This window comes from Mycetomoellerius zeteki, unplaced genomic scaffold (assembly GCF_001594055.1).
Source record: "Mycetomoellerius zeteki isolate Tzet28-1 unplaced genomic scaffold, Tzet1.0 scaffold25, whole genome shotgun sequence".
Classification (NCBI taxonomy): domain Eukaryota; kingdom Metazoa; phylum Arthropoda; class Insecta; order Hymenoptera; family Formicidae; genus Mycetomoellerius; species Mycetomoellerius zeteki.
In genome coordinates, this window is record NW_017257227.1 from 379163 (window position 1) to 403580 (window position 24418).

At 31.2% G+C, this 24418-nt stretch overlaps 1 protein-coding gene across 3 annotated transcripts in view; it reads right to left on the reverse strand.

The window, feature by feature from the left end:
* The window catches only part of LOC108723852 (kynurenine/alpha-aminoadipate aminotransferase, mitochondrial), a 15631-nt gene extending 1309 nt beyond the window's left edge, over positions 1-14322 (reverse strand). Inside the window, exons 1-9 of one of the 3 annotated variants that reach the window (XM_018449872.1) lie at positions 14109-14322; positions 12720-12893; positions 9993-10158; positions 5935-6121; positions 3961-4077; positions 3086-3409; positions 2350-2476; positions 1287-1495; positions 907-975 (exon numbers count right to left, since the gene is read on the reverse strand). In XM_018449872.1, coding sequence (XP_018305374.1) covers positions 922-975; positions 1287-1495; positions 2350-2476; positions 3086-3409; positions 3961-4077; positions 5935-6121; positions 9993-10158; positions 12720-12786 — 1251 coding nt within the window. In that variant the 5' untranslated portion in view covers positions 12787-12893; positions 14109-14322 and the 3' untranslated portion in view covers positions 907-921. Of the gene's footprint in view, positions 1-851; positions 976-1286; positions 1496-1969; positions 2046-2349; positions 2477-3085; positions 3410-3960; positions 4078-5934; positions 6122-9992; positions 10159-12719; positions 12894-14108 lie in introns of those variants that run through there. The other 2 variants (XM_018449871.1, XM_018449873.1) reach the window with 2 other exon arrangements.
* Positions 14323-24418: the final 10096 nt, after the last annotated feature.

Here is a 24418-nt window from a genome sequence, read left to right on the forward strand (position 1 = left end):
AGAATTTTTTAATACCGTATTTTCTCATGTTGGTAAAAATAAAAAAATGCAATACTAAAAAGTTGATAAAAAATTCTGAAAAAATTCTTGGAGTTTTATGAGAAGAAAATAAATGATTTTTGTCTGTTGCAGTTTTTCTGTAAAGTTGATAGTATTTGGATAAAAAATTATTGAAAATCAATATTCAGCGATTTTTAGTAATTAATATCTTGTTAACTATTTCAAAAATTGCAAAATGGTAAGGAACTTTTCGACTCAATTTTTTATTAGAAATAGCACTGTATGATTAGTGTACGTTATTTCAGATAGCGCTCAACAATTGATACTGATCATACGTTCAACCAACATTGACTTGAACATTATTCTAATTCTCTTTTTTAAATTGTGACTATTGGTTGGATTCTTATTATATATAATATATTCCTACGATGTGCGGTTGCAGTGGCTATGTGGTGAGCAATATGTCGAAAAATTTTTTTTCCAATATTTGATTGCGTTGTCCACGGTTAATTTAATATTCTTTAGACTGAGACTGAACATTATTCTTCCACTTAGCGATGTAATTATTTGGTACAACATTGAAGATGTTGATAATGATTCTCTCGCCATATCGCTGCAATCACGTAACGGTATGCGTATTTTAAGTTATTAGTTTTAATTCCGAGCTGATGATGGCTCAAATCGGAGCCGAAACTTTCTAAATTCTCGTTATATTATCATAAATTTTGCGCAATCGTTTCCCAGCGATGACTCTTAGTGCCCTTCTAATTGTTATACTTTATTGTTTTATTTATTAAATAAAGGAGTCTTCAATTAATTCTTATTTGAATTTTAATATGAATGAAGCATGATTGTACAATACAAATATAATCATACAATAAAATACGTAATAATATAAATTCTTACGTATGTATTTGAATGTCACTTTGTCTTTGCTGTTTCTTCACGTATTATTTTGGCTAATACGGATAATCCCTGAAAAACAATAAAAAAACATCAATATTTTTTAAATTTAAAACGCTCATATATAACTGATATTTTTTATATTATTAAAATAAGAAAAAAATTCAATTGTAAAAATATTTATGTATATTTTTATCTTTATGCATATTTCTTTTTTTGCAATTTATAGGAATTATATAAAGATATATTTGTTTTATGTAGATTTTCTAATTGTGACTAAAATTAATAAATTTGCACGGTATTTTTTGCAATACATACATAAATATATGAATTTGTTACAGTATATGACAGAGACAATTAAAAGTAATAATATTCAAAATTACTTTGTCCATTTCTTCCAATGAAGCATAGCTGTAGCTGAGTCTCAAATGACAATCTTGTTTTGAAGGATCGTAGTTGAAGGCATTGCCAGGAAGAACGAGGATACCTTGCGGTATGCATTTGTTCATCACTAAATCCATTATATCATTCACAACTGTTACTTTAATCCAAAAAAACATTCCACCTTGTGGTATGTACCATTCTGCCAGACCTAACAGATAACAATTTTGTATGAGAATTTCAAAGTTACTTTTGAAATTTAAGTTAACACACATTAAAATAAATGCATTCGAAAATTGCTTATTAGATTTCTTGATTAATTTTCAACTGACCTTTTTAAAAAAAATATCAGAACTCTTTGTATAAATTAAAATTTTTTTTATTAAATCAAGCGTTAGAAAAAAATACGGTAAAACTATAGAAAATGGGCGACCTACCAATTCCAATGACTTTGACATATGTTATCAAGACCCTGAGTGATCTCTCACAAATTTTAACTGTCACTCATTATTCGTTAAAAGTTATTAATAAATAAAGTTTAAATTAAACGTATGTTTGGGGTGGTAAGAACAACTTCGCGTAGAAAGTCGAACGTTCCTAAGCAGGGGGAGGTATAGAATGGTACTGAATATTGTATAGCAGAAATAAAACGTTATTTTTGTAAGTTTTTTTGATACTAACTTTTTAACGAAGAACGAGCGACGGCTAAAATTTGTTGGAGGTCACTCAGGGTCATTGGAATTGGTGGGATCGTCCATTTTCTGAAGTTTAATAAAAAATACACAATTATAATTTTTTAGTTTCAAGTCAGTCTTTTCTCCTTTTCATAAAATTTTAAATTATGGAATAGTTATTAAAACATCCATTTGGAAACTTACAATGAGTAATAATAATTTGAGAAAAAAAACATCATATTTGAATCAATTACAAAATGGTAAAGATTAAATGATATTAGATAAAGTTGAAGAAGTAATTTTTGTCCGACGGAAAAATTTCTTGATTTTTTACTGTTATTTTATTATTTTCAGAAATCTCTAACATCTTTTAAAATTAATGTTAACATACCATTTAAATGTTTTTCAATCATAGTCAGCATCATGTCACGTCGCTTCTGATAGAACTTTTGAATTTCTTTAAAATGTTGCTCAAATTCTTGCGGTCCCCAAATCTCAAAAAGTTTATAAAGAAACATCTGTAAGAGAAATTATTGTAAATAAATTTTACATAATAATATTGAATTTGCATATATATAGACATTTAATTATTGCTATCATTAAGAATTCATTAACAATTGAAATTATTGATAATGGAAGATAATCGCGATTAAAAAAATTCCGTGAAACATAAGAGCTTGATAAATAAAATATTTACCTAAATACATTTACTCTACAATTTGTGTTTTATATAGAGATGGTTCCTTTTGCCTACAGCTCGATTACCTACATGCATTTTTGCGCACAAGTAAAAATTTCAGAACCGAAGTCACATTTGCAAAAAACTGCATACTTATAGGCAATGGAACTGTAGTCAATAATTTTTGTGCGCAAACGAACTGTCGGCAAAAGTGATGTAGGCAAACAATGCTGTAAGCCAGTGTAGGCAATCGATTTGTAAGCAAACGGGATCCTCCCTTTTATATGTCATATAGATATATGTATACGCGCGCGCGCGAATATGTGTGTGTGTGTGTGTGTGTGTGTGTGTGTAAAAGAAATTATCATGATAGTATTAATCACGATAAAGCAACAAGTCAAGTTAAAATACATTAAAAGAATATTAAAAGAAAAGAAACGAACTTTACCTGAGATAAAGATGATGCATGAAGAATAGAGGATGTAATATGAGTAACCAATCTACTTATAACATCTTTGTGCGCTGTAACAGCGCCGATGCGAAATCCAGCGCTTATAATCTTACTAAACGAATCCATTCTAATCACGCGACCATCGGAATCGAGGGAGAAAAACGACGTGGGTTGTTTATCCAGAAAATGAATGAAACAGTAAGGATCGTCCTCGATGATCAGGAAGTTGTATTTCTGCGCCAATTCATACACTTTTCTTCTTCGAATCTCTGATATGACGGCACCTGTAGGATTTGCTCCCGTCGGATTGATGTAAAGTAACTGCACAAAAATCAAATCCGTATGCATATCATTTTAATGAAAGAAGATGGTTTTAAAGCAATATGACAGTCGTTGTATATAAAATAAATAAATAACATAAATATTGTATGAATAAAAAATAAATGACTAATGAGTGGCAGATAATGATATGTACTTAAGTACATATGCAATTGCATATATATCATATTTGTAGTCCATAAAATATTTAGTCTACATTTTAATAATATTTTGAATAAAAAGTTTTATATAAAATATATGTATATAACATTTCAAAAAATGAATAGTAATAAATATTTATCATAAATATTCTGTGCATTCTATGAACTATGTTATGGGTATACATATAAGTTATTTGTATGATATATGAACTATTTGAAATTTTAATCTTCTTTTAATGGAAAGAGTATTGACATTTTTACCAAAACTTAAATTAAAAGCAAAGTAAAACATTTTTTACGAATAAAGATAAAGACCCGAAAATAAATAATTGCTTTCTTATTATTTTTTATGCAGTTTGAAAAGAGATTTAACACAATATTTTTGTGACTCACTTTTGGTATTGGTCTACCATTCTTAAGTCTTTGCTCGCATTCTTTGGAAATTTGCTCAGGAATTATCCCATCAGCATCTTGATTAATTTCTATAACATCTGGTAACAGAGGTGCTAACTATAAGTAAAAAAGAGAAAAAATTTTGAAAATTATTCTTTAAAAATCATTTATTAATATCTTTTAAGGGGATCCTAAAGTGAATCCATTTTATCAACTTTTTCAAACAAGTATTTTTCTAATTGCCTTTACAGATAAAAAATTCTTCTTCATAATTAAAATATAAAAGTAATGTGGTCCAAACCGATCGATTTTGTGTCAAAAACGAAAGAAAGGTGGAAAATTACAGTTTTGTTACGTCGACTCGTAATAATGTTTGCTTTACATATGAGTTTTATACTTCGTACGTATAAAACAATCTTGGTATGGACTAGAGATTACACGAACAGCAAATGTTGAGTACTTAGAATTAGGTTTAGATATTTAATACGAAAGATTGGTTAGGGTGCGGTCACATGAAGTGAGAAATAACGGAATGGAAAAAGAACGGAAAAGACAAATGGGGTTTTTAGTGGGGTTAACCAACCATAGTTGTAGTTACAAAATTTTATCATTCGTATCTGCAAAAGATTACCTTTTTAAAAAAAGGTAAAAAAGGGGCGCTAAGCATATACGTGCTTCTCGAACAGAACTAAGTGATACATATCTTTTTATTATTCTAACTCAAATAATAGCAATTTTAATTCTTTTTCAAAAATATTCTTATTGAAGGTCCTCTTATTTCAATTCAAGTAATGGCAGTTTTAATTCTCTGTCAAAAATTATTACTCCTCCAAAAAAAAATTAATGTACGAAATTAAAAATTAAAACTTAAGTAATACTATATAGTCTTAACTAATTTACTTAGCTTTAATTATATGTATTATTTGTATAAAAGATTTGATATCAACAACTGGCGCTAAGTTAAATTCCACAAAATTTTACGTATCATTCGTATTAAAGATATGATATCAACAATTGGCGCGAAGTTAAATCCCATACCAAATTAAATAAATAATTCAATAGTTAAAAGAAAGGCTACGAGCCAGTTACAACATAAAGAATATTTAATAAACTTTCATATATACATACAAACGTTTCGACACCGATCGGGTCATTTTCAATGTAAGATTGTTTGTTATTTTACATTGAAAATGACCCGATCGGTGTCGAAACGTTTGTATGTATGTATGAAAGTTTATTAAATATTCTTTAGGTTGTAACTGGCTCGTAGCCCTTCTTTTAACTATTGATTTATTCTGATTGAGCCATATTGATAAATAAATAATATTAATTCTGATATGTGTCATTCATACTTTTTATTCCTATTGAAGGATCTTCCTATTCCGATCCAAATGACTATTTCGTTTCAGTAATGTGATCTCAGCTGCACACTTATTTTTAAGATATGGACTATAAAAAACTCTTATATCAAGCAAATATATATCTGAGATGACAGCTGCATGAGCCAAAAGTAAGTAAATTTTTTAACTTGTTTTCGATTTTCTCATGAAATCTAGTGCACCTGAGGTCCTGTTTGTGCGTAATTTAATTCTGTGATAATAATTTTGCAATCTGTAAATCCAATTCGGAGATTTTTCACCGAATGGAAATGATGGTAAAGTAGGACGCCTTTAGCATCCCCTTAAATGTTAAAGATAATATTATATTAGAAAAGCATAAGTATTATACAAATTTTTCTTTTTTATATTAAATTCATTAAATTTATAATACGCAATCTGAAATTGCAGTATTATTTTAAATAGATCTGTGTATTTTTTTAATATTAATTAATTAATTTTATCGTTTGATATGTTATTTGATAAGAATAAGATCATTGGAAATTAAATATTTTACGAAATGTTTTATTCCAAGATATTTTATACAAGATATATTATTATTTTATCAATATTATAATATTATTTTAAAACAACATACCGCTCCGATTACCCCTGTATATGTTGGCATTTGAAGCATAACTGGATCATTCTCATCAATCAGCATTTGAAATACTTTTTCGCAAGCATCCATAGAACCACATGTAAACGTTACATCCCAATCATTTCGTTTTGGTGAATGCCATGTTTTTTGGAACTCCTTCCATTTTTCTAATAATGGCCCGTAACTTTGACAAGAGAAATGATAAGCATTTAATTCAGATATATTAAAATGTTGCTTAACTAATACAAAAAGATATATTTTTTTTTAATTAAATGATAAAAATGCTTAAGTTATGTTAACAAATAAAAAATATAAAATTTTTAATTATTTCATAAAAACATGAAAAATCATTTCCTCCTATCTTAAAATTGCCGTGTTACCTGCCCTGAAGCCTCTTTTCGTTGAAGCTGTTAGAGTACTTCGATTTTAGTGAAATGTATTCAAGGATTTTTGGGGTCGCTGATTTCGAATCCGGACTCAAAATTTGAAAATTCAAAATGGCTGAATCAATATAGCCGACGGAAATACTAAAAATCCTCCGATTTCAGCGAAATGTAGTATTAAAGGGTTTTCGGAGTCGCTGATGCCGAATCCGAAATTAAAATTTGAAGATAAAAACCGAAATTTGAAAATTCAAAATGGCTGAACCAATATGGCGGATGGAAATGCTAAAAGTCCTCCGATTTCGAATTCGAACATAAAATTAGAAAATTCAAAATGGCTGTCCAATATGAATGTCCAGAAGGAAATGTTATGTAGAGTGGGTATAAGTAAAGAGAAGCCAATGCATGTTTCTATTGTCGATTGGCTCCGCCATTTTACGATGAAACTGTTAGTTAGAAAAAGACGGGCATTAGAAAAAGAAGTTAGGACAAGGAATTACGTTATAAATATCTGTCGTAAATTTTACTCTACATGTGTTGTATAATTCTCTTTTTGGCGAGCGAGAGGCCCCGAGTTTAAGGACGATTGGAGGACGAGATTATCGGTGAAGCTGCCCTTTCGGTTCGTACAGTGTAAAGTCGCATGCAACGTGGCAGAAGGTCACTCTCGATTTCTGTCGTCGGCACGCGAGTTTAGTGTTGGTGTGGCGTCCGTCATAAGTGGCGCATTTTTGGTGTAACGAATACAGCGTATTCCGGCTTGGCCGGTGCCAAGCATGAGAGGCTCCCGAGCACGCGTGCACGGGGCATCGGGGACAGAGTCGAGTCACAGAAACGAACTTCCTGGAGATCGCGACTTTGACGAGTCGGAAGTATTTCGAGCGTGAGCTCGACGTGTCGCGAATACTTTCCGCGTGCGTGCTATCGGTTTGTGTGTGCTTTGATGCGCGAAACGTACTTATGTTACGCTTGTTGTCGATACGTAATATCGTGGTTGTGTGTTTGTCCTCGGAGTATTAAACTAGCGTGTCGCATTTGCGTGTGGGAATCTTCGAATGGATAGTAGTGTCTTCGCGCCTGTATGAGGTTCACCGGTTGCGATACCGTGCGTATTTACCGGTGTGTGCGTGCGCCGCACGTGTAAGATTTCCCTTATCCAACGGAATTTTATTCAAAAAGTCAAAGTTACAAATTCTTAATAACCATTTAATATATGTTAAAGATATAACCCCTTGTTCGAAGAAAACGCAATGTAATAAATAAAAAAAACTATTAATTTAACCCTATGAACAGTCGGAAGATAAACATTATGATAAAAGTAAATTTGTCATTTTTACAGCCAGTTCATAGTTAACTTTGAATAATCAATAAACCTGCCCAGTATATTTATACGCAATTGTTTTTTTAATACTACTTAATACTATGTTATAGGAATATAATTCAGTATTGAGCGCTTAAATAATGTTTATTTTTTTACTCTTTATAGTAATTTTAAGAATGACTTTGAAATCCGAATAATTTATGCTAAATATTGTTTTCAAGTAGACTTTTAGTTAATTATATAGCTTTATACAGGACTCAGACTAGAATCAAAATAACGGCTGATAATCCATTTATTCAATTTTGAAGAAAAACACTGCGCATAAGTGCGCCATTACAAGATTTTCGAAATAATTGTTAACTCTGTACATGGTATAGATTTTTCTATCAGCTCAATTTCGATGATACTTAGAAGATTTTTGTGGTCACTGAGATTTTCAAAATTTTTAAACTTGAATTTCAAATTTGAAATTTAAATTTGAAAATTTTAAAAATTCAAGATGGCGGATCCAATATGGCGGACAAATGTTGTTACTTTTCTTAGAATTTGACGAAACTCGATACTTAGGGGTTTTGAGATCGCAAAAATTGAATTCGAGGTTAGAAGTGACAAAATAGTGGACCGAAAACAATTGTCTCTCAGTCGTTTTCATTACTACATTACAAACATAATCGAAAGGATGTTGTAACGATGCTGTTTCTATTTTTATATTTATTTAAATTATTCATTCATTATGTAGGCATATTTTCGTTATTAGCATGTATATCAAGTATCGTTCTAGATGTTTCTTGTGCGAGCCTGTCGCAACAGAAAAATTTGGTAGCGATAGTAACTGATACGCGGATTCCTTCAGTTGCGAGGATTGACTATCTAATCGATTTTTTGTGAAAAAAGATATCTAAAAAAGGTGAATATATATAAATAAATAAATAAATAAATAAAGTAAATAAAATAAATAAATAAATAAAAGTAAATAAATCTATTTAAAAATGAACTTATTAACTTCAGCTTCATAATCAACAAAAATAGTTCTAAAAAATAACATGTAAATCCGGGAAATTCACCAAACTCTGGTTTTTAACGCCATGTTGAGTATGCCATTTTGAAAATCAACATTTTGATTGTAGATTGTAATCAGCGATCCAAAAACCTATTATACACATAGTTTCAAACAAATTGATTGGAGCGTTTGATCATCAAGAATTAAATTTCCCTAGAATTGTAAAATCTTATACTGTGTGTGCGCCGTCCGAGAAGAAACCTTACGCTTAGAAATTTTCTGTCGAGTCTCGCGACGGAATGTTCGATTCGGTGGCGTGAATGAGTGTGCACCAACTTTATAAAAATTAAAAAATTTTTGAAAATTAGAGGTGGCGATGGGGGTATACAATAAACAAATGAATAAATAAATTTTTTTTATTATAGTTATGAAGTACTCTTGCAACCATTCAACTTTTATTTAAAACATTTTTCTCTATCTCATAGTTTCGACGATATTCAATCTGAAAGAAAAAAAATCGATTTTTTTCAAGGAAGGATTTCACCCCCTTAACGTACGACTCAGCACGTATAAAAAAATACGTATTCCTATATATATATCTATCTCCTATTCCTATATATATATATATCTCCTATTTTTGTCCATAGAACAACATACTAAAAGCTCATTTATTCAATCATTTATTCAAATCAGAGATATTCACTTGGTTGTGTTCCCTTGTTAAATTGATTTCCACAAAACAAGATTCGTAACAGAAACTTCCGCAAATGACTAATATTTCAAATAACTCAAGGTTGTACCATCTGGCAATCAGGATTGACTAAGACACTGGAAATTAATACAATGGATCTTAATAGACAGTAAATTTTTAATCTCTTCAATATCTTTAATTTTAAAAAATGTCACTCGTTCAAAATTTACATTTATTTTCAACACATTGATAATGACCCGATCGGTGTTATCGATGAAATATATGTTTGTATTGTTCAAATATTAAAAGACTTGGCTCGTAGCCCTTCTATTTTATTATTAATATTTAGTATTGTTGGAACATTTCTAAGTTAAATGCCACAAAACAAACCTCGATACCTTTTTTGTTTAGCCGAAAAAAATTAATAAAGAAGTTACTTCCGAAAAAAATTGTTTTTACAATTATTTAAAAAACGGAGGGTGATGGAAAAAAACGCATAATGTAGTCGTTTTCAGTGTATCAAAATCCTACGGAAACATCTTTCAAAGTTCAAAGCACAAGACCCCCTCTAAATTTTGTCGGCCTATGCCTGAAATTTGTCTTTTATCAATATATAATTAGAGAACACAAAGTTTGTATTCATCTGCTAATATTACTTACCCTTGCGAAGATCCATATTCCAAAACTGCAGACATTTCATTCTTGTTAAGTTTTATTGGGACATCATATTTATATGTCACAGAAATATTATTGATGGGATATGTAATGGCATTTGGCATACCGGCAGCCAGAGTTATAGAGTTTTGTTGTGTTAAGTAGAGACTGGCTAATTTAAAATTAAAAAAGATAAATAGAATGGATAGTGACATTATATTAACATGTACTTTTTCATATATAATTTTACGCTATAAATGCCGCATATGTACTTATTGATTTGCATCTTTGTTAAATATAGAGTATTCCACGTAAAAGAAGTCCACCTAAAAATAAACTGTTTGGAATTTAAAATAATCATGAAAACATGTAAGTGGACATATTGTATAATGTTGAAGATAAAAAAAATAAGTATTATATATGCCTTGCACTCAAGATATTGGAGATAGTCATTTAAAGGAGTTCTCCTTTTGTTGTCATTTGTAGTTAAAACTACAAAATATATAAAAATTTTGTACATTGAATTTTTTAGGATTTTTCCTGTACTTTCAGATAAAACAGTTAATTTTAATGAGAAAAAATGAAGAGTGTGGAAAAAAACAATTTTTTAATTTTTTTTTTCTAAGTAAATAAATGAAAAATTATTATATATTCATTTTTAAAAATCTAAAAAAATTCTCAAAAATACTTCAATATATGTAGAATATAATACCACAAAGGAAATTTTGGAATCGCAATGGGCTCCACTAGGAAATAAATTTTTTTTTAAGTATAATTTGAATTTCCACCAAAAACTTGACAATATCACTTTATTAATTAATCTACTTAATACTACATAATACATTTATATAACTAATTATTTAACACTACGTAATATTTTTAATATGTAGGGTGTCTCAAAAAGGTCGGGACACCTGAATATCTCGAAAAATATAATTTTTATAGAAAAGTGTTTCAGACAAAAGTTGTAGGGTTCAAAAAGATTTATTTACTGATCTTATCAGTTCGACCTTTGATGGCGTCACCAAAGTCAAGTCAAGATCGCACCGATTTTTTTATAATGAAATACCCTACATTTGATTCCAGAATCTAATAGTCGATGTCGAGAGCTTTTCAAACACTATAAAAAAATAATTTTTCATTAAATACATTTTGAGTTATGATGCTTGAAAGTTACAGTACCGCCGGCATTAGCTTTACCCAAGATATCCGACCGACGGCTAAAACCTCTTAAATGTTGTTCAGGATCATGTCCTGGATATTATTTATCAAGATAAAAGCCATTGGAGGTTGTACCTCTTATTCTTATTTTTAAGTAAAAATGAATTTTAATGCAAAAATAAAAATAAGAGGAATAATCTCCAATGGCCTTGATCTGGACAAATATTATTCAGGACATGATCCTGAACAACATTTAAGAGGTTTTAGCCGTCGGTCGGATATCTTGGGTAAAGCTAATGCCGGCGGTACTGTAACTTTCAAGCGGCTATACTCGAAAAGTAATAAAAAATAACTTTATTGTAGTGTTTTGGAAAGCTCTCGACATCGGCTATCATATTCTGAAATTAAAAGTAGGGTGTTCTATTTAAAAAAATCGATGTGACCTTGACCTGACCTTGACGACGCCATCCAAGGTCAAACTGATAAGATCAGTAAATAGATCTTTTTAAATCCTACAACTTTTGTCTGAAACACTTTTCTGTAAAAATTATATTTTTCGAGATATTCAGGTGTCCCGACCTTTTCAGGACACCCTGCATGTTAAAAATATATTACGTAGTGTTTTGGAGTAATTAGTTATATATTAGTTATATAAATGTATTATGTAGTATTAAGTAATTAGATTAATTAATAAAGATATTATTAAGTTTTTAGTGGAAATTCAAATTTTGCTTAGGAAAAAGATTCATTTCCTAGTTGATCCTATTGCGATTCCAAAATTTCCTTTGCGGTATCATATTCTACATATATTGGAGTATTTTTGAGAATTTTTTCAGATTTTTAAAAGTGGATATAATTTTTCATTTATTTACTTAGAATTAAAAAATTAATTTTTTCCACTCATTTTTTATCATCAAAATTAATTGTTTTATCTGAAAGTACGAGAAAAATTCTAAAAAAAATTCATATGTACAAAAATTTTATATATTTTATAATTTTAATTACAAATGACAACAAAAGGAGAACTCTTTTAAACGACTATCTCCAATATTCTGGATGCAAGGCATATATAATAACTTATTTTTTATTTTCAACATTATACAATATGTCCACTTACATATTTTCATGATTATTTTAAAGATTCCAAACAGTTTATTTTTAGATGAATTCCTTTCACGTGGAATGCCCCATATTTCCAAATTTGCAGATATAATAAAAAATATATATATTATATAATAATATTTTTGAAAGATTTTTTTTTTTAAATATGTATATAAAAATAAGTTATAACGTAAGAGTACTCAAAAATTTTAAAACTGTTCTCCATATGTCTCATAATTTAACTTAAAATCGAACAAGTTAGTAAGAGATTATTTCAATTTTTAAACGCGCTAAGAAAATTATTATTAAAAGAAAAGAGCTCTTATTTTTGTCTCTGATTTTTAGCTGTTTTACATTCAAAGCTCAGAAATAAATTCACGTACCTAATATAAGAATATTTCCACATGTTTGCTTGAGAGAATGAATTTTAAATAAAGTAGTATATAACAAATAAGTATAATGACTACTTACTTAACTCTCTAATTAAGTTCCTTCTTCGCCTGTTAGTGATTTTAGAGAAGAATTTTGTGTAGTCCATGATCACTTTTATCGTGAATAATAACTGTTACAATTTTTCTTAATTTTTTGCTGAGAACTGCTGTTGTGGATATTATCTCTCGAGTGATTTGTGACGTATTATTTGTACTGTAATCAGTAACCAATGTGATAATGCTTTGTGGTACCAAGTGATACCGTGTACCAGATTTTAATGTGATTTACAAATACTCTTATGATGTTATGATAAGTACATCAAAACTTTGAAAAGCAGCTAGTAATACCATTTTTTTTTTTCAAGCAAGCGCATTAAAAACGAATAAGTAAAGTTATGTTAAAGTACGAAGGTTGTTAAAAGTATATTGTAGATCAGGCCTAGCAGAGCGTGGCTCGCGAGTCGGCCCCTCTAGCGGACGCTCCCTCCCCCCCAATAATAATAAGAATATATCTATTCTTTCTCATATTCTTTCACTACACAATGTAGATAGCAAAAAACAAAGTATTCGTTTGGCTCGATACAGACTACAGTCCACTTGATGCTAGGAATTGAAGTATTTTTTGATTGGTCGTTAGTAAAATTCTTTCTTCCGATTGGTCAATCAAAAGTTTCGAAGCATTTGTAGAGTCAAATGAACCGCACCCAGGGAGTTTGCTCTACGCTTATCGCGACAGCTGACATCAGCTGACATCATCCTTGAAACTGGTTGCAACGGGCCGAGTTGGAGGAGAAGACGTCCGTTGGAGAAGCCGGCTCGCGAGTCACGTTCTACCAGGTCTAGAGATCTTAAAAGTAGAGATCGGTCAACGCCCGGCATGAGGTTGTGAAACCGGAAATCACGTGATCTTGGAAATGTACATCAATATATCAACGCCAGAATTTTGATATTCTTGACAGCAAACTGGTATCGCTTCTCTTATGCTGGAGTCTCACGAGGCGTATTTGCCGCGTATTGCGTAACCGCGAAACCAATCAGAAGCTATCCGCTGCTGTGGTTTCATGTCCTACTGATTACTGATTGGTTATGCGATTAGGTGATATGCGGTAAATACGTCTCATGAAACTCCAGCATTACTCTCATATTCGCTTCTCTCACTCTCACATCTGGTTTCACAACGTCATGGCAAAGCCAATCACGAATCGAGTCGGCATTGGCCGATCTCTACTTTTAGGATCTCTACCCATGCCTGTACAGTCTGTACAATGTAGATACTTTGTGTTTATTCGTTTTTAAAGTTATTTAAAAATTATTATAGTGTATTATAAATTATGGAAGGTCCTAGTTTCTTTTTAATAGTACTTTTTTATATATAGCTCTTTACTTATATCTCTAAAAAAGTTGTTTAACTGAATTTAATCTTACTCACCTCATTAATCTGATGCTTAGAACTTTTTACGCCATATAACACATGTACATATATAGTACTGGATTCACCGCCGAAAAACCATGTTCTAATAAGAAATGACTTATCAAATTAATGGCGAATCGTCAATGTCTAATTCACGATTATTTCTCACTAGGATGCGACACTGCTAGCAATATACTGCTTTAAAGACGTATCTACTGTACTTGCAATTAATGAGAAGTCTGAATTTAAAGTGAAAACAGCTTATCAGTCTTTGCTGCGTGGCACGATTGCGATAATACGATTACGATAACACGGTTACGATAACCCCTTCAAAATGAAAGTGATTTTCAGAGGCATTTCTAGCGAGGAATACGAGAAAAATAGTAAAAAAATTCTCCAACCATTAGATTCCAAAATAATTAACAATCAAACGGAAAAAATGGGATGGACTTCGCGTAGAAAATCGTGCGCCCATGACCTTTTAGTGGATAATCATTCTTTATTAAAAAGTTATTAAATTGATCATAAAATTGAATTATGATTATCAAATTAAATATTGATTATAGAATTTTTTTACTATTTTTCCCGTGTTCCTTACTAAAAATACTTTCAAAAATAACTTTTATTTTGAGGGGCCACGGTTATCGTAATCGTCCCGAACTGCTGTTTACAACGTGCAAGTTTTTTGATATCTTAATAATGATATGAATGATATCTTACTGTATTCTTAATTATTTAATACGTAATTAATTTGTTTTGAAAATTAAATATTTTAAAATAGTTATAACGTTTTGATAAAAATAAAAACCAAATAGAAATTATGTAAACAAATGTACATACCATATACATAAATGTTCTTTTCTATTCAAATAAATAATTAAATGTAAAATTATTTAGCGTGAAAATTTTATAAAAATATAAAAATAATAATTACAAAAATAATAATAAATAAAAGCTATATAAAATACTTATTATCTAGTATTTATAGAACACTAATAAAAACTTAATGAAAATTTATACTTTATTGCGCCTTTATGTGATAGGATGCTGTTAAAGAGAAAGTAGAAATTTTGAAATATAGTCGTAACATTTATTCCAATTTATTAACATCTTGTACGTGTATGTGTATGTATGTATACTTGTGTGGGGTAACCACATGTATCTGTATAAGCGTGTATGTCACTGTTTCCATCGATTTTATTGTTTGTTATTTTTTTCTTTTAACATTTCGGATAACATTTTGAATAACTTATTGTATTATGTTGCCTGATAAACGCTCCATTCGATATCGATCGATCGATCATATGCGCGCGGCGCTGATCGGCAGTCAGTTGGATTTTCGATCGATCTCGAGTAAAAAAAGAGCTATCGACGTCGAATAGAACGTTCGGCTTTCGGGTTTCGTTTCAGCGACCGACAGAACGGGGCTTGTACGTTGTTTGTCGAATATAAATTCATCTCATTATGTTGACTCTATCCTTTCCTTAATTGTTCTTTCGTAATCGGCTTGTTCGAGTGACGTTAATGATCGCAAAGACAGCAATTGATGAACGAAAAACAGAGATAAGAAAAATCAAGTTCACGTTGCTAATAATACCTTATCCATATTGCTTCTACTTAATTTTATGCAAAATGTATATGAAGAAGATGCTTAGCACAGCTAAGTATTGTAATATCATAAGAAATATATATAAAAATAAAAATATTAAAAAGAATAAAAATGTTTCTTGATTTAAATGTTAATTAAGTTATTTTGATATTGGTTGATTTTACATTAACCATATTACTCCAATTTCTAGTTTTATTTGTAGGTCATTGACAGTTCTCATACATTGTATATAGATCTTAATTAATGAATAAGACATTTGGTAATAAAAAATATTTTGTCTTATAAATTATCATTATGGCAGTTAATACATTACGTGTTAATTGTGCTACATATACATATATATATATATATATAGCAGCGTCATTTATTTGTATTAAATGTATTTGTTCTTCTTTTAGTTAACTCTGTCACTTTCCCATTGATATTTTATCACATCTTTAAAAATATTTTTTGGTAAAATATATTTTGTAACTATATTACGAATTATAATTGTGTGTATTTTATTAGAATAATAATTGTTAAATATCTTCAAGTGAAAGTGAAAGAGTTATATTTTTAATTTTTAAATGTTTTTTATTTGTGTTTCTTTGATTATACTTTTATATTTATTGAGACACATAAGTATATGAGATGATACGTTTAAACATTCTCTTACGAAAATAGGCCTTGCATAATTAAAATATCGTTACACATACGGTAAATGAAACATACATAATTATACGTTTATATTTAACTGGATATAATATTTTTAATATCGAAGTTTGTGATATAGAAGAATTAAATTTGATATTATGTGTAATTTGTTATTCTTAATTAGTGTAATCTACACTAATTTACGCTTTATACATCATTCTATCAAAAATTAATTTAAACCACAAAATTAGAAAATAATTCCCAAGTTTTTATATACATATATGTGTATGTTTTTTATTTAACGATGTTTTTTTATTTACTGCTTTTTAATTTAACTTTGTGTAGCAAAAATAAATACTGTATGAGATCTCGACATTCGTCATATAATCAATATCCTTATGCATATTTTTGAAAATTGTAAATAATCGAAAAACATTAATAAGATTGCGACCGAAAAATATATCAGCGTTTACGTTTGTTTTCGAATTCGTCACTCGTGCCGAACCGCACCATTGGGTTCATCGTCATCCCATCGTGTCGGTCGACAGAATATTCTACCGTTTTTGAGGCCGTTCTTGCTGTACGTTAATTTTTGTTATCATTTGTCTGGTATTTTCTCGCCAAGTCCAAGTCTCGTTCTCGCAACTAACACGATACGTGGAGCTATTTACAAAACGGAACACTTAACAACTGCGCCTGCGTTTAGTTTATTGCGAGCTAATTATCGAGCCGTCTGTTTTTGTTTCTTCATTCTAACGCAATTAATGGGCATCTGTTTATATAATACGCGCATTCTCTCATCACTAGCCTACACGTTCGCACGAACTCTCACATCACCAAATTTCAGAATTGTTACTTTTGAGGGATCTTTTTTGAGCTCTAAATTAATCATTTAACTGAAATTTCGCTTCAAGTATAAATGATGCATATCTTGAAGTCGCATGTTTGCATTCCGCTAATCAATTGTAAAACTAATAGCACTCAGAAGCAATGAATGTAACATACGACATATTCTCTTTTTTCAATTTAATTTTCATAGATCTATTTAATAAATTAAATGTATTAAAACTTTTTATATACATTTAATGTAATATTCCGGTATATATGCTATTTACATTAATATTTTTTATCAGGTTCATTTAATGACAGAAATTTTATATTTAATTTAAGAAAAAATATAAGAGATTTTTGTATTCTTTTTTTTTGTAAATATATAATATATTCCATAACACAATATTACAACGCATTCTGTTATTTGAAATTTAAAAAAAGAGATTACTTTTTTATTAGGATATTTAAATATATAGTAATGTAAATGTGATACGTGCATTTTATAATATTAAATTTTTAGTTAACTCTTGAATTAGCGTAACAAACATGCGACCCACTTTTGTACACCTTTTTTAGAGATATGATGGTAAAAGTGAGTGTCCAAACATAATCAGATACGAGTCGTAAAGATGTAAAGATTTCTTTGTATAGCTATAAATAACATTTTTCTAGAAGTAAGAAATAGAATGAAGAATTTGAGATAGGTCTTGTGACAAGGAAAATTGTTAATATTGCAAAATAACACGTATCTAATTAAATTTAAACGTAATCGTTTGAATAAAACTACAATGTATAAAAGAACAGACTGTTAAATTTATATAGAAAATAGATATAGTAGAATATAATAAAGGACACAGTATCTTTTACATAGAAGCTGAAAAAATTGTCAAAGCTTCAATTTATAATTTTATATTATCTGTATTTATATACAGGATGATTCATTTATGAATAAATTTACTCATATTAATTACTTCCTTAATCTAAATGCTTTGAATTAAGATAAAATGGTTTTGTTTTAAGAAATCTGTATTGCGTGTAATAAATCCTATCTGTATATCTATGTAATGATTCACCCTGTATATATCGGGAATTATATCAGTCGTATATATTAAAAAACCATGGGATATATATATATATATTAGAAATGCAATAAATATTGAGTATTCCTATATTCTTATTATTTGGAAGGGACAGGAGAATTAACCCAAATATTTTTTATAAATTTCTAAAGGTAAAATGTCGATAAAGGTAAAATTGACATTTAGTTCAATATTCATTAAGCTTATTAAGCTCATGATTGTGAGAATACACCTAGTAAAAAAAGTTAATATTAAATTAAAAACTGCCAACTTATATGTGAACTTTATTTTGATACTTATTTTGGCAAATAAATAGATATAATTTGTGGATATAATAAAAAAAAGAAAATATGGAAACTATAATAATGAAGAGAAATAACTGTTGATTGATATCATATATGATGAGATTTATAGAGTATCGTTGAAATTAACCATTTGAAATTTAAAATAAACAGTGTTTCTAATATTTTTCAGAAATAATTCTACTTGTTAGATTATTAATAATGAGCGTCTTTAAGAAATCAATATAACGGAAAAAATGCAATATTTAAAACGAATAATTCAAGTCAAAAGAAGTTGCATAATTTTTATCAATATATGCACGGTGAGTCTAGGCGCGAGTTCTAATAACAGTTTCTTACTCTTAAAAGTATCTAATGTTAAAGAGTAGAAAAATTATAAAAGTACGAAGATCTATAATCGTTAGTATGAGAGAGATTCCGTGCGGCCGCTTCACTACGTTCTTCTTGTCTTTTCCTAGCTTTGGAAAATATCTAATAGTATAAAATATTACTTTTAAATAAAATATTATTTTTTAATTAAAACAATTGATTACAATGTAACTTTTTACTAAAATTGATTATAAATAGCTTCTTCCAATGTTTGTGATACTATGATTAATAGAATTTTCCTTTATTTATTTTAGATTTATTATTTAAATTTTTTTTAAGATCGGGAGAGTATAGAGTCTTGTATAACGCATAATGCATCAGAAAATGAATCAATCAATCCTTCATTTTCTTTCCTTTCCATGAAAAAAAAAACAGATTTTAATTGGTTAATTTTCTTATGTTTTATGTATTATACGTTATGCAAAAGTCTATGCTCCAACCTTTAAACTCTTCAAGCAAAAATCTCATTACAATTTAAATCTCACAAAAATTTTACGACATAATGTCTGCACAAATATGTTATAAAAATAATGAAGATATAATAATTTTATTTGAGTTATATAGCAGTGCATCTTTTTGTTTTTAATATTTAGTTGAAAAAAAGCAGTATCATATTTTTAATTCTATTAAATTAGAATAATTTTCTGAACGAATTTAACCAAGATAATAATTTCCATTGTATATTATGAGTACAAGTTTTTTAAAATCAATAAAAATACTTTTTGTACATTAATGTGTTTTCTTCCGACATTATTTTTCTTTGCTTTCTAGACATCTTTAATTAAAATTATTTTTAATATCTGACTTTGGCTAGAGATCAAAGAACTAAAAAAAGAAACTTGAAACAAGGAAATCCGCAGATTTCATTTTAATACATTCAAGTTCTTTGCGGCGTCGCACGGAAACACTCCTAAAAAGGAGTCAGTATAAGGGAAGAGAGATAGAGAGGAAAATGGTTGATTGGGGGGTAGTGAGAGAGTGTATATTTTTCTAAACGATGATGGAAGAAGTGCGGCAGAAAGGCACCGAGAAAAGGTTCACGTGATTGTACGAACGTTAGATGCTAAAATCAATCGACACGGACTTGTTCTTGTACAGTCTCTAAAAAGTCTCGCACTCGCCCTATTTATATATATATATGTACGTATATATGTATATACATTCCGCCCGCCTAAAATTGTGCTAAACTACTTGGCATACGCACACGCACGTACAATCGCGCACTCACGCATTCTATTCATGCGTATACAAGGTGTTTCTGAAATAACGTTTCACCACTAATCATACAGTTCTATTCCTAATAAAAAACTAAGACGAAAAGTCCTCTACCATTTTGCAATTTTCGCAATAATTAACGAGATATTTATTTCTAAAAATTGCCGAATAAAACGGATAAAATCGATGTATAAAACAATTTTAAGATATCTTCCAGTGTTTTTTGTGAAACATTTTTAAGATGTTTCTTAAAGAACTCTTAAAGATATCTTACATGTCGATCTTATATGTCGATTTTAGACATTTGGCTCATTGGGTAATTAAAAAAAATATTGCGATAATTACAAAATGGTAGAGGACTTTTCGACTCGGTTTTTTATTAGGAATAACACTATATGATTAATGAGCGTTATTTCAGAAACACCCTATATATATATATATCTCTCTGCATACGTTATCCTCGGCTCTCTTTCTGAATTTTAGATTTCAACTAGACACTGTTTGATTGTTACATTTGGCAATTCGGCAGCACTCGCGAGTTTTCAAGCTCCTTGTCTTACGACACGACTACGGAACGACATGCTGTACGCCACACGCCGCTGAGAATTTTGTTAATCATCTCGCTAATTTAAAAAATGCTCATGAAGAATATATACTTCACTTAGAGCCATAGCACATTGTCGTAGCACCTTATGCCATTTTATGTCAAAGCCTTGCGTTACTTCACATACTCGTATAGTCTTCTCTAAGATTATAATGTTAGCAACGCACAAAGAAAAATATAGCACAAGCTCTTTACCACTCCTTACGCTATGTTCTTTTCTGTGCGTTATTTACGTTATGTTTTACGGATGACATAAGACGACATAAGGCGTTACAACAATGTTTGTGCGATGGCCCTTATGCGATATCGGGCGGGAATTACTTTCGGGTTGACAGCTACGACAGAAGTAAATAACGCATAGTTATTCGTATTAATGCATATATGCATACGCGGGACTTTCGAAGGAACTTTAAATAGATTTTTTTCTATATTTGTTTCTAATATATCATTTGTTGAAAAGAAAAATGATGGGGACGTGCCTCATTGGAAGAAATGGATTGAGACAAATTCATCAGCGTGTTGGTATATAGCAAAACGCACCTCGCGGTAGTAATAATTCTGTTTTATTCTCCTACAGCCGCGTTCTAGAACTTCGCCTCTTGTGACTACTTTCTCACAATGTTATCATAATTCTCAAGCGAAATGTCGGCTTTTATACGTATATATAACAATAATTCAATAAGGCATACGATATCCAATTAGGGACTTCCCCTTATTTATCACGAAACTTTTACATGTCTTCCTTGAAGTTTGGACATCTCTTGCTATCTCTCTTCCTCTTTCTCTTTTCCTTTTTACCTCCGAGAAACTTTCTTATAATCTCTTAGGTCTGCAAAAGTTGACATTTTTTTGCCTAATGGCCGAGAGTGTAACGGATAGCCGCATATAAATTACTAGAGGGAATTACATGGATCTATAGTTTCATGTAGTCATCCGAATATATATTCTCTCTGTATTTCGTGTCTTGTTTTGCGGCTTGTTAAATTCGTACCTCTCCGGGGCGAAGTTTGGAACGCAGCCAACGTAATATAAAGTCTCTTCTTCACGTAGACGTCGTCAGAGTCTCGCCTACTCTCCGTTCTTTGTCGATCGGCGAGGGCGAGTCGCTGTCGTATACGTTCAACGTAACACGACGTGTATGTATGTACACTTATCTAAAAGTAACGGTCGTAGCACTGCGTGCGTGGCCTATTACATAATATTTCTTCTCTTTTTCTTTTTTTTATTCCCGATATAGTAACTTTTCGGCTCGTCTTATTTGTCTACTATACAAACTCTTGGCTAGAACAACGGTAGGTAGTCTTCGTGCGCTCCTTTTTCTTTTATGTAAATGTATTTTACTGTATTTTCTGTTTTTTATTCGTTTATCATCGTGTGCCTGGAGGGGCTGACCGGCAGTGATGTTAGCCTCGGCGGAAAAGTCTCCAGATGTAGACGTAGAGGCATATATGGCTCTCTTGGTTCAACTACGTTTTACCTTTTTATCGAAAATAGACACAAGTTGCTCTTGTCAACGATAAATATCTCGTCTATACTATATATCTTTTTTTATCTTTTTATTCTTTACACCGACGCGCTCTAACATTTTAATTCTACACCCAGCGAGTTTCTCGTCAGCTAATATCACTGAATTATATATAACGGAGATAAAGAACTAAAACAATTTCACTTAATCTTGCTCTTATTTCTTTCAAATACTTAATTTTTTCTTTAAATCAGATACAGGCCTGGTTGTAAGGATTTTTGTTTCCATGGAATATTCGATCGATCGATATTCCAATCCGGATATAAATTTACCAAACAACTTTGCCGAAAAGATCGATAAAATAGACCACTTCGCAAAAATGCGGCAATCGGGAAACTTGGGCAACTTTGGTTTGCTGAGACCATTTACGGCAATCGCTCTGTTTTCCGGCTCCCCTCCATCGAGCACGGTGTTTATTTATCGCACGCACGCAATAAAAGGGTTATAGACACGTACATGTACACCCAAAACTTTACAGAGCTTACAAGATTACACAAATAGAAATACGTTTTGTTTCTTCGCGTTAGGGAAACCGTCAGATTGACGGCGAATCGGTCCTGATGGAAAAATCGTGACAGGAAAAACCGGTTCGACGATTATCCGAACAAAGGTGCTGTTTCCCTCCTCCCTCCCTCTCACTCCCCTCCCTCCCCCTCCTTCCTCTCCGCGCCCTCTCCCCCTCCTTCCCCCGCCCCTTCCCTATCTCTTCCTCCCTCCCACCCCATTCCCCTCTCTTCCTCTCCCTCTCTCGCTCCCTCTCCCCCTTTCGATCTCCCCTCCCCTCTCCCTGTCGCTCCCCCCTCTATCTCTCTCCCTTTCTTTCACCCCCTCTCCCTCCCCCTCTCTTTCTCTTTCACTCTCTTTCTCTTTCACTCTTCCATCCGTTCGTCTCGCTGAAAATCACATGTTACACTGACGTCATACAATCAAGTATTGCGAGCGTATTATTATTTTCACGAGAAGCATCTGTTCAACGAACTTGATTATCGTCGCGCTTGTATATAAAAATAATTCCCTATTTCCTCCGTGACATTGTCAATCGGCCTTCCTTCGACAGTCTCCTGAGTTGCGAGTTACGCGGTTCACCCTGATCGATTGGAACGAGTTTCTTCGCTCGTTTCTCGGATAGTTCTTTGTGCGATATTAGATCACCATTGCATGCGTCCTTATCCCAAGTTTGGCTGTTCAAGATCTCGCGATCTTGAGCGGCATCACGAATGCCAATTAGGACGCCACGAATGTCTTAAGCGAGGAAGTGCATTTGCTTTGCTTTCGTTGTTAAATGGATCACGAATGTCGATGTGCGCCTGGTCTTGTTACGGAGGATGCTCGTATGAAGAGATTTAAGAATATGGCTGAGTGACGGAAAATAATGAAATCGCCCAATCTTCTTCGACTACATGAGAGATTATGGAGCACGGCTTACGATGCCAGATAAATTGCGCGCATTTTCTCTGGTGCGTCTGGGATGCTGGTGAGTATATCCACAATACAGTTATGTGAACTTTCAGATAAATCCGACCGCGCGCGTATGCATTGTTCGCCAACTCAAGTATATTCTCTAGTATAACGTGGTAGGCAGATGATTGAAATATGTCGGTAGATGAAATCTCTGATATAATGAGACTAATTATAAGTCGCCGTCGGCCTCGCCTCGCGTGTCGTTCTTTTAAACGGGCGAGTAATTCGACCCGGATTTCGTGCTTGCTATGAAGTGTGCCATACAATCCACGTAAAATGCTTTCGATTTGGACTACCTTAAGATGGGTTTGCTCTGGTTCCGGGACAGAAGTCACCGCCATAATATCGAAAATCTTCGATATTTCCTCGCACACTCGGAAAATGTGTGCTTTCCGTCGTTCTTCTTCTACGTCTCGTACGTTCTTCTCTCGTCTTTTCCTTTCATCGGTTAACTTTTGTCCTTTATGTAGTTTTTTCTTTATATTCTTGCCATTTATAAAAATTAAGTACGGTATCCAATATAATTTTGGTTTCTTTTAATTTTGTTACCTCAAAATTTAGATTTTTAAAAATAGTTTTATAACAGTTCTATACGACAATTGTTGCATTGTGAATTATAGTTGAAAATTCACTGATCGGTATAACAATTGAATCTCCAAATTCATGTACATTATATCTGGAGTTTTAATGACTACAAGAT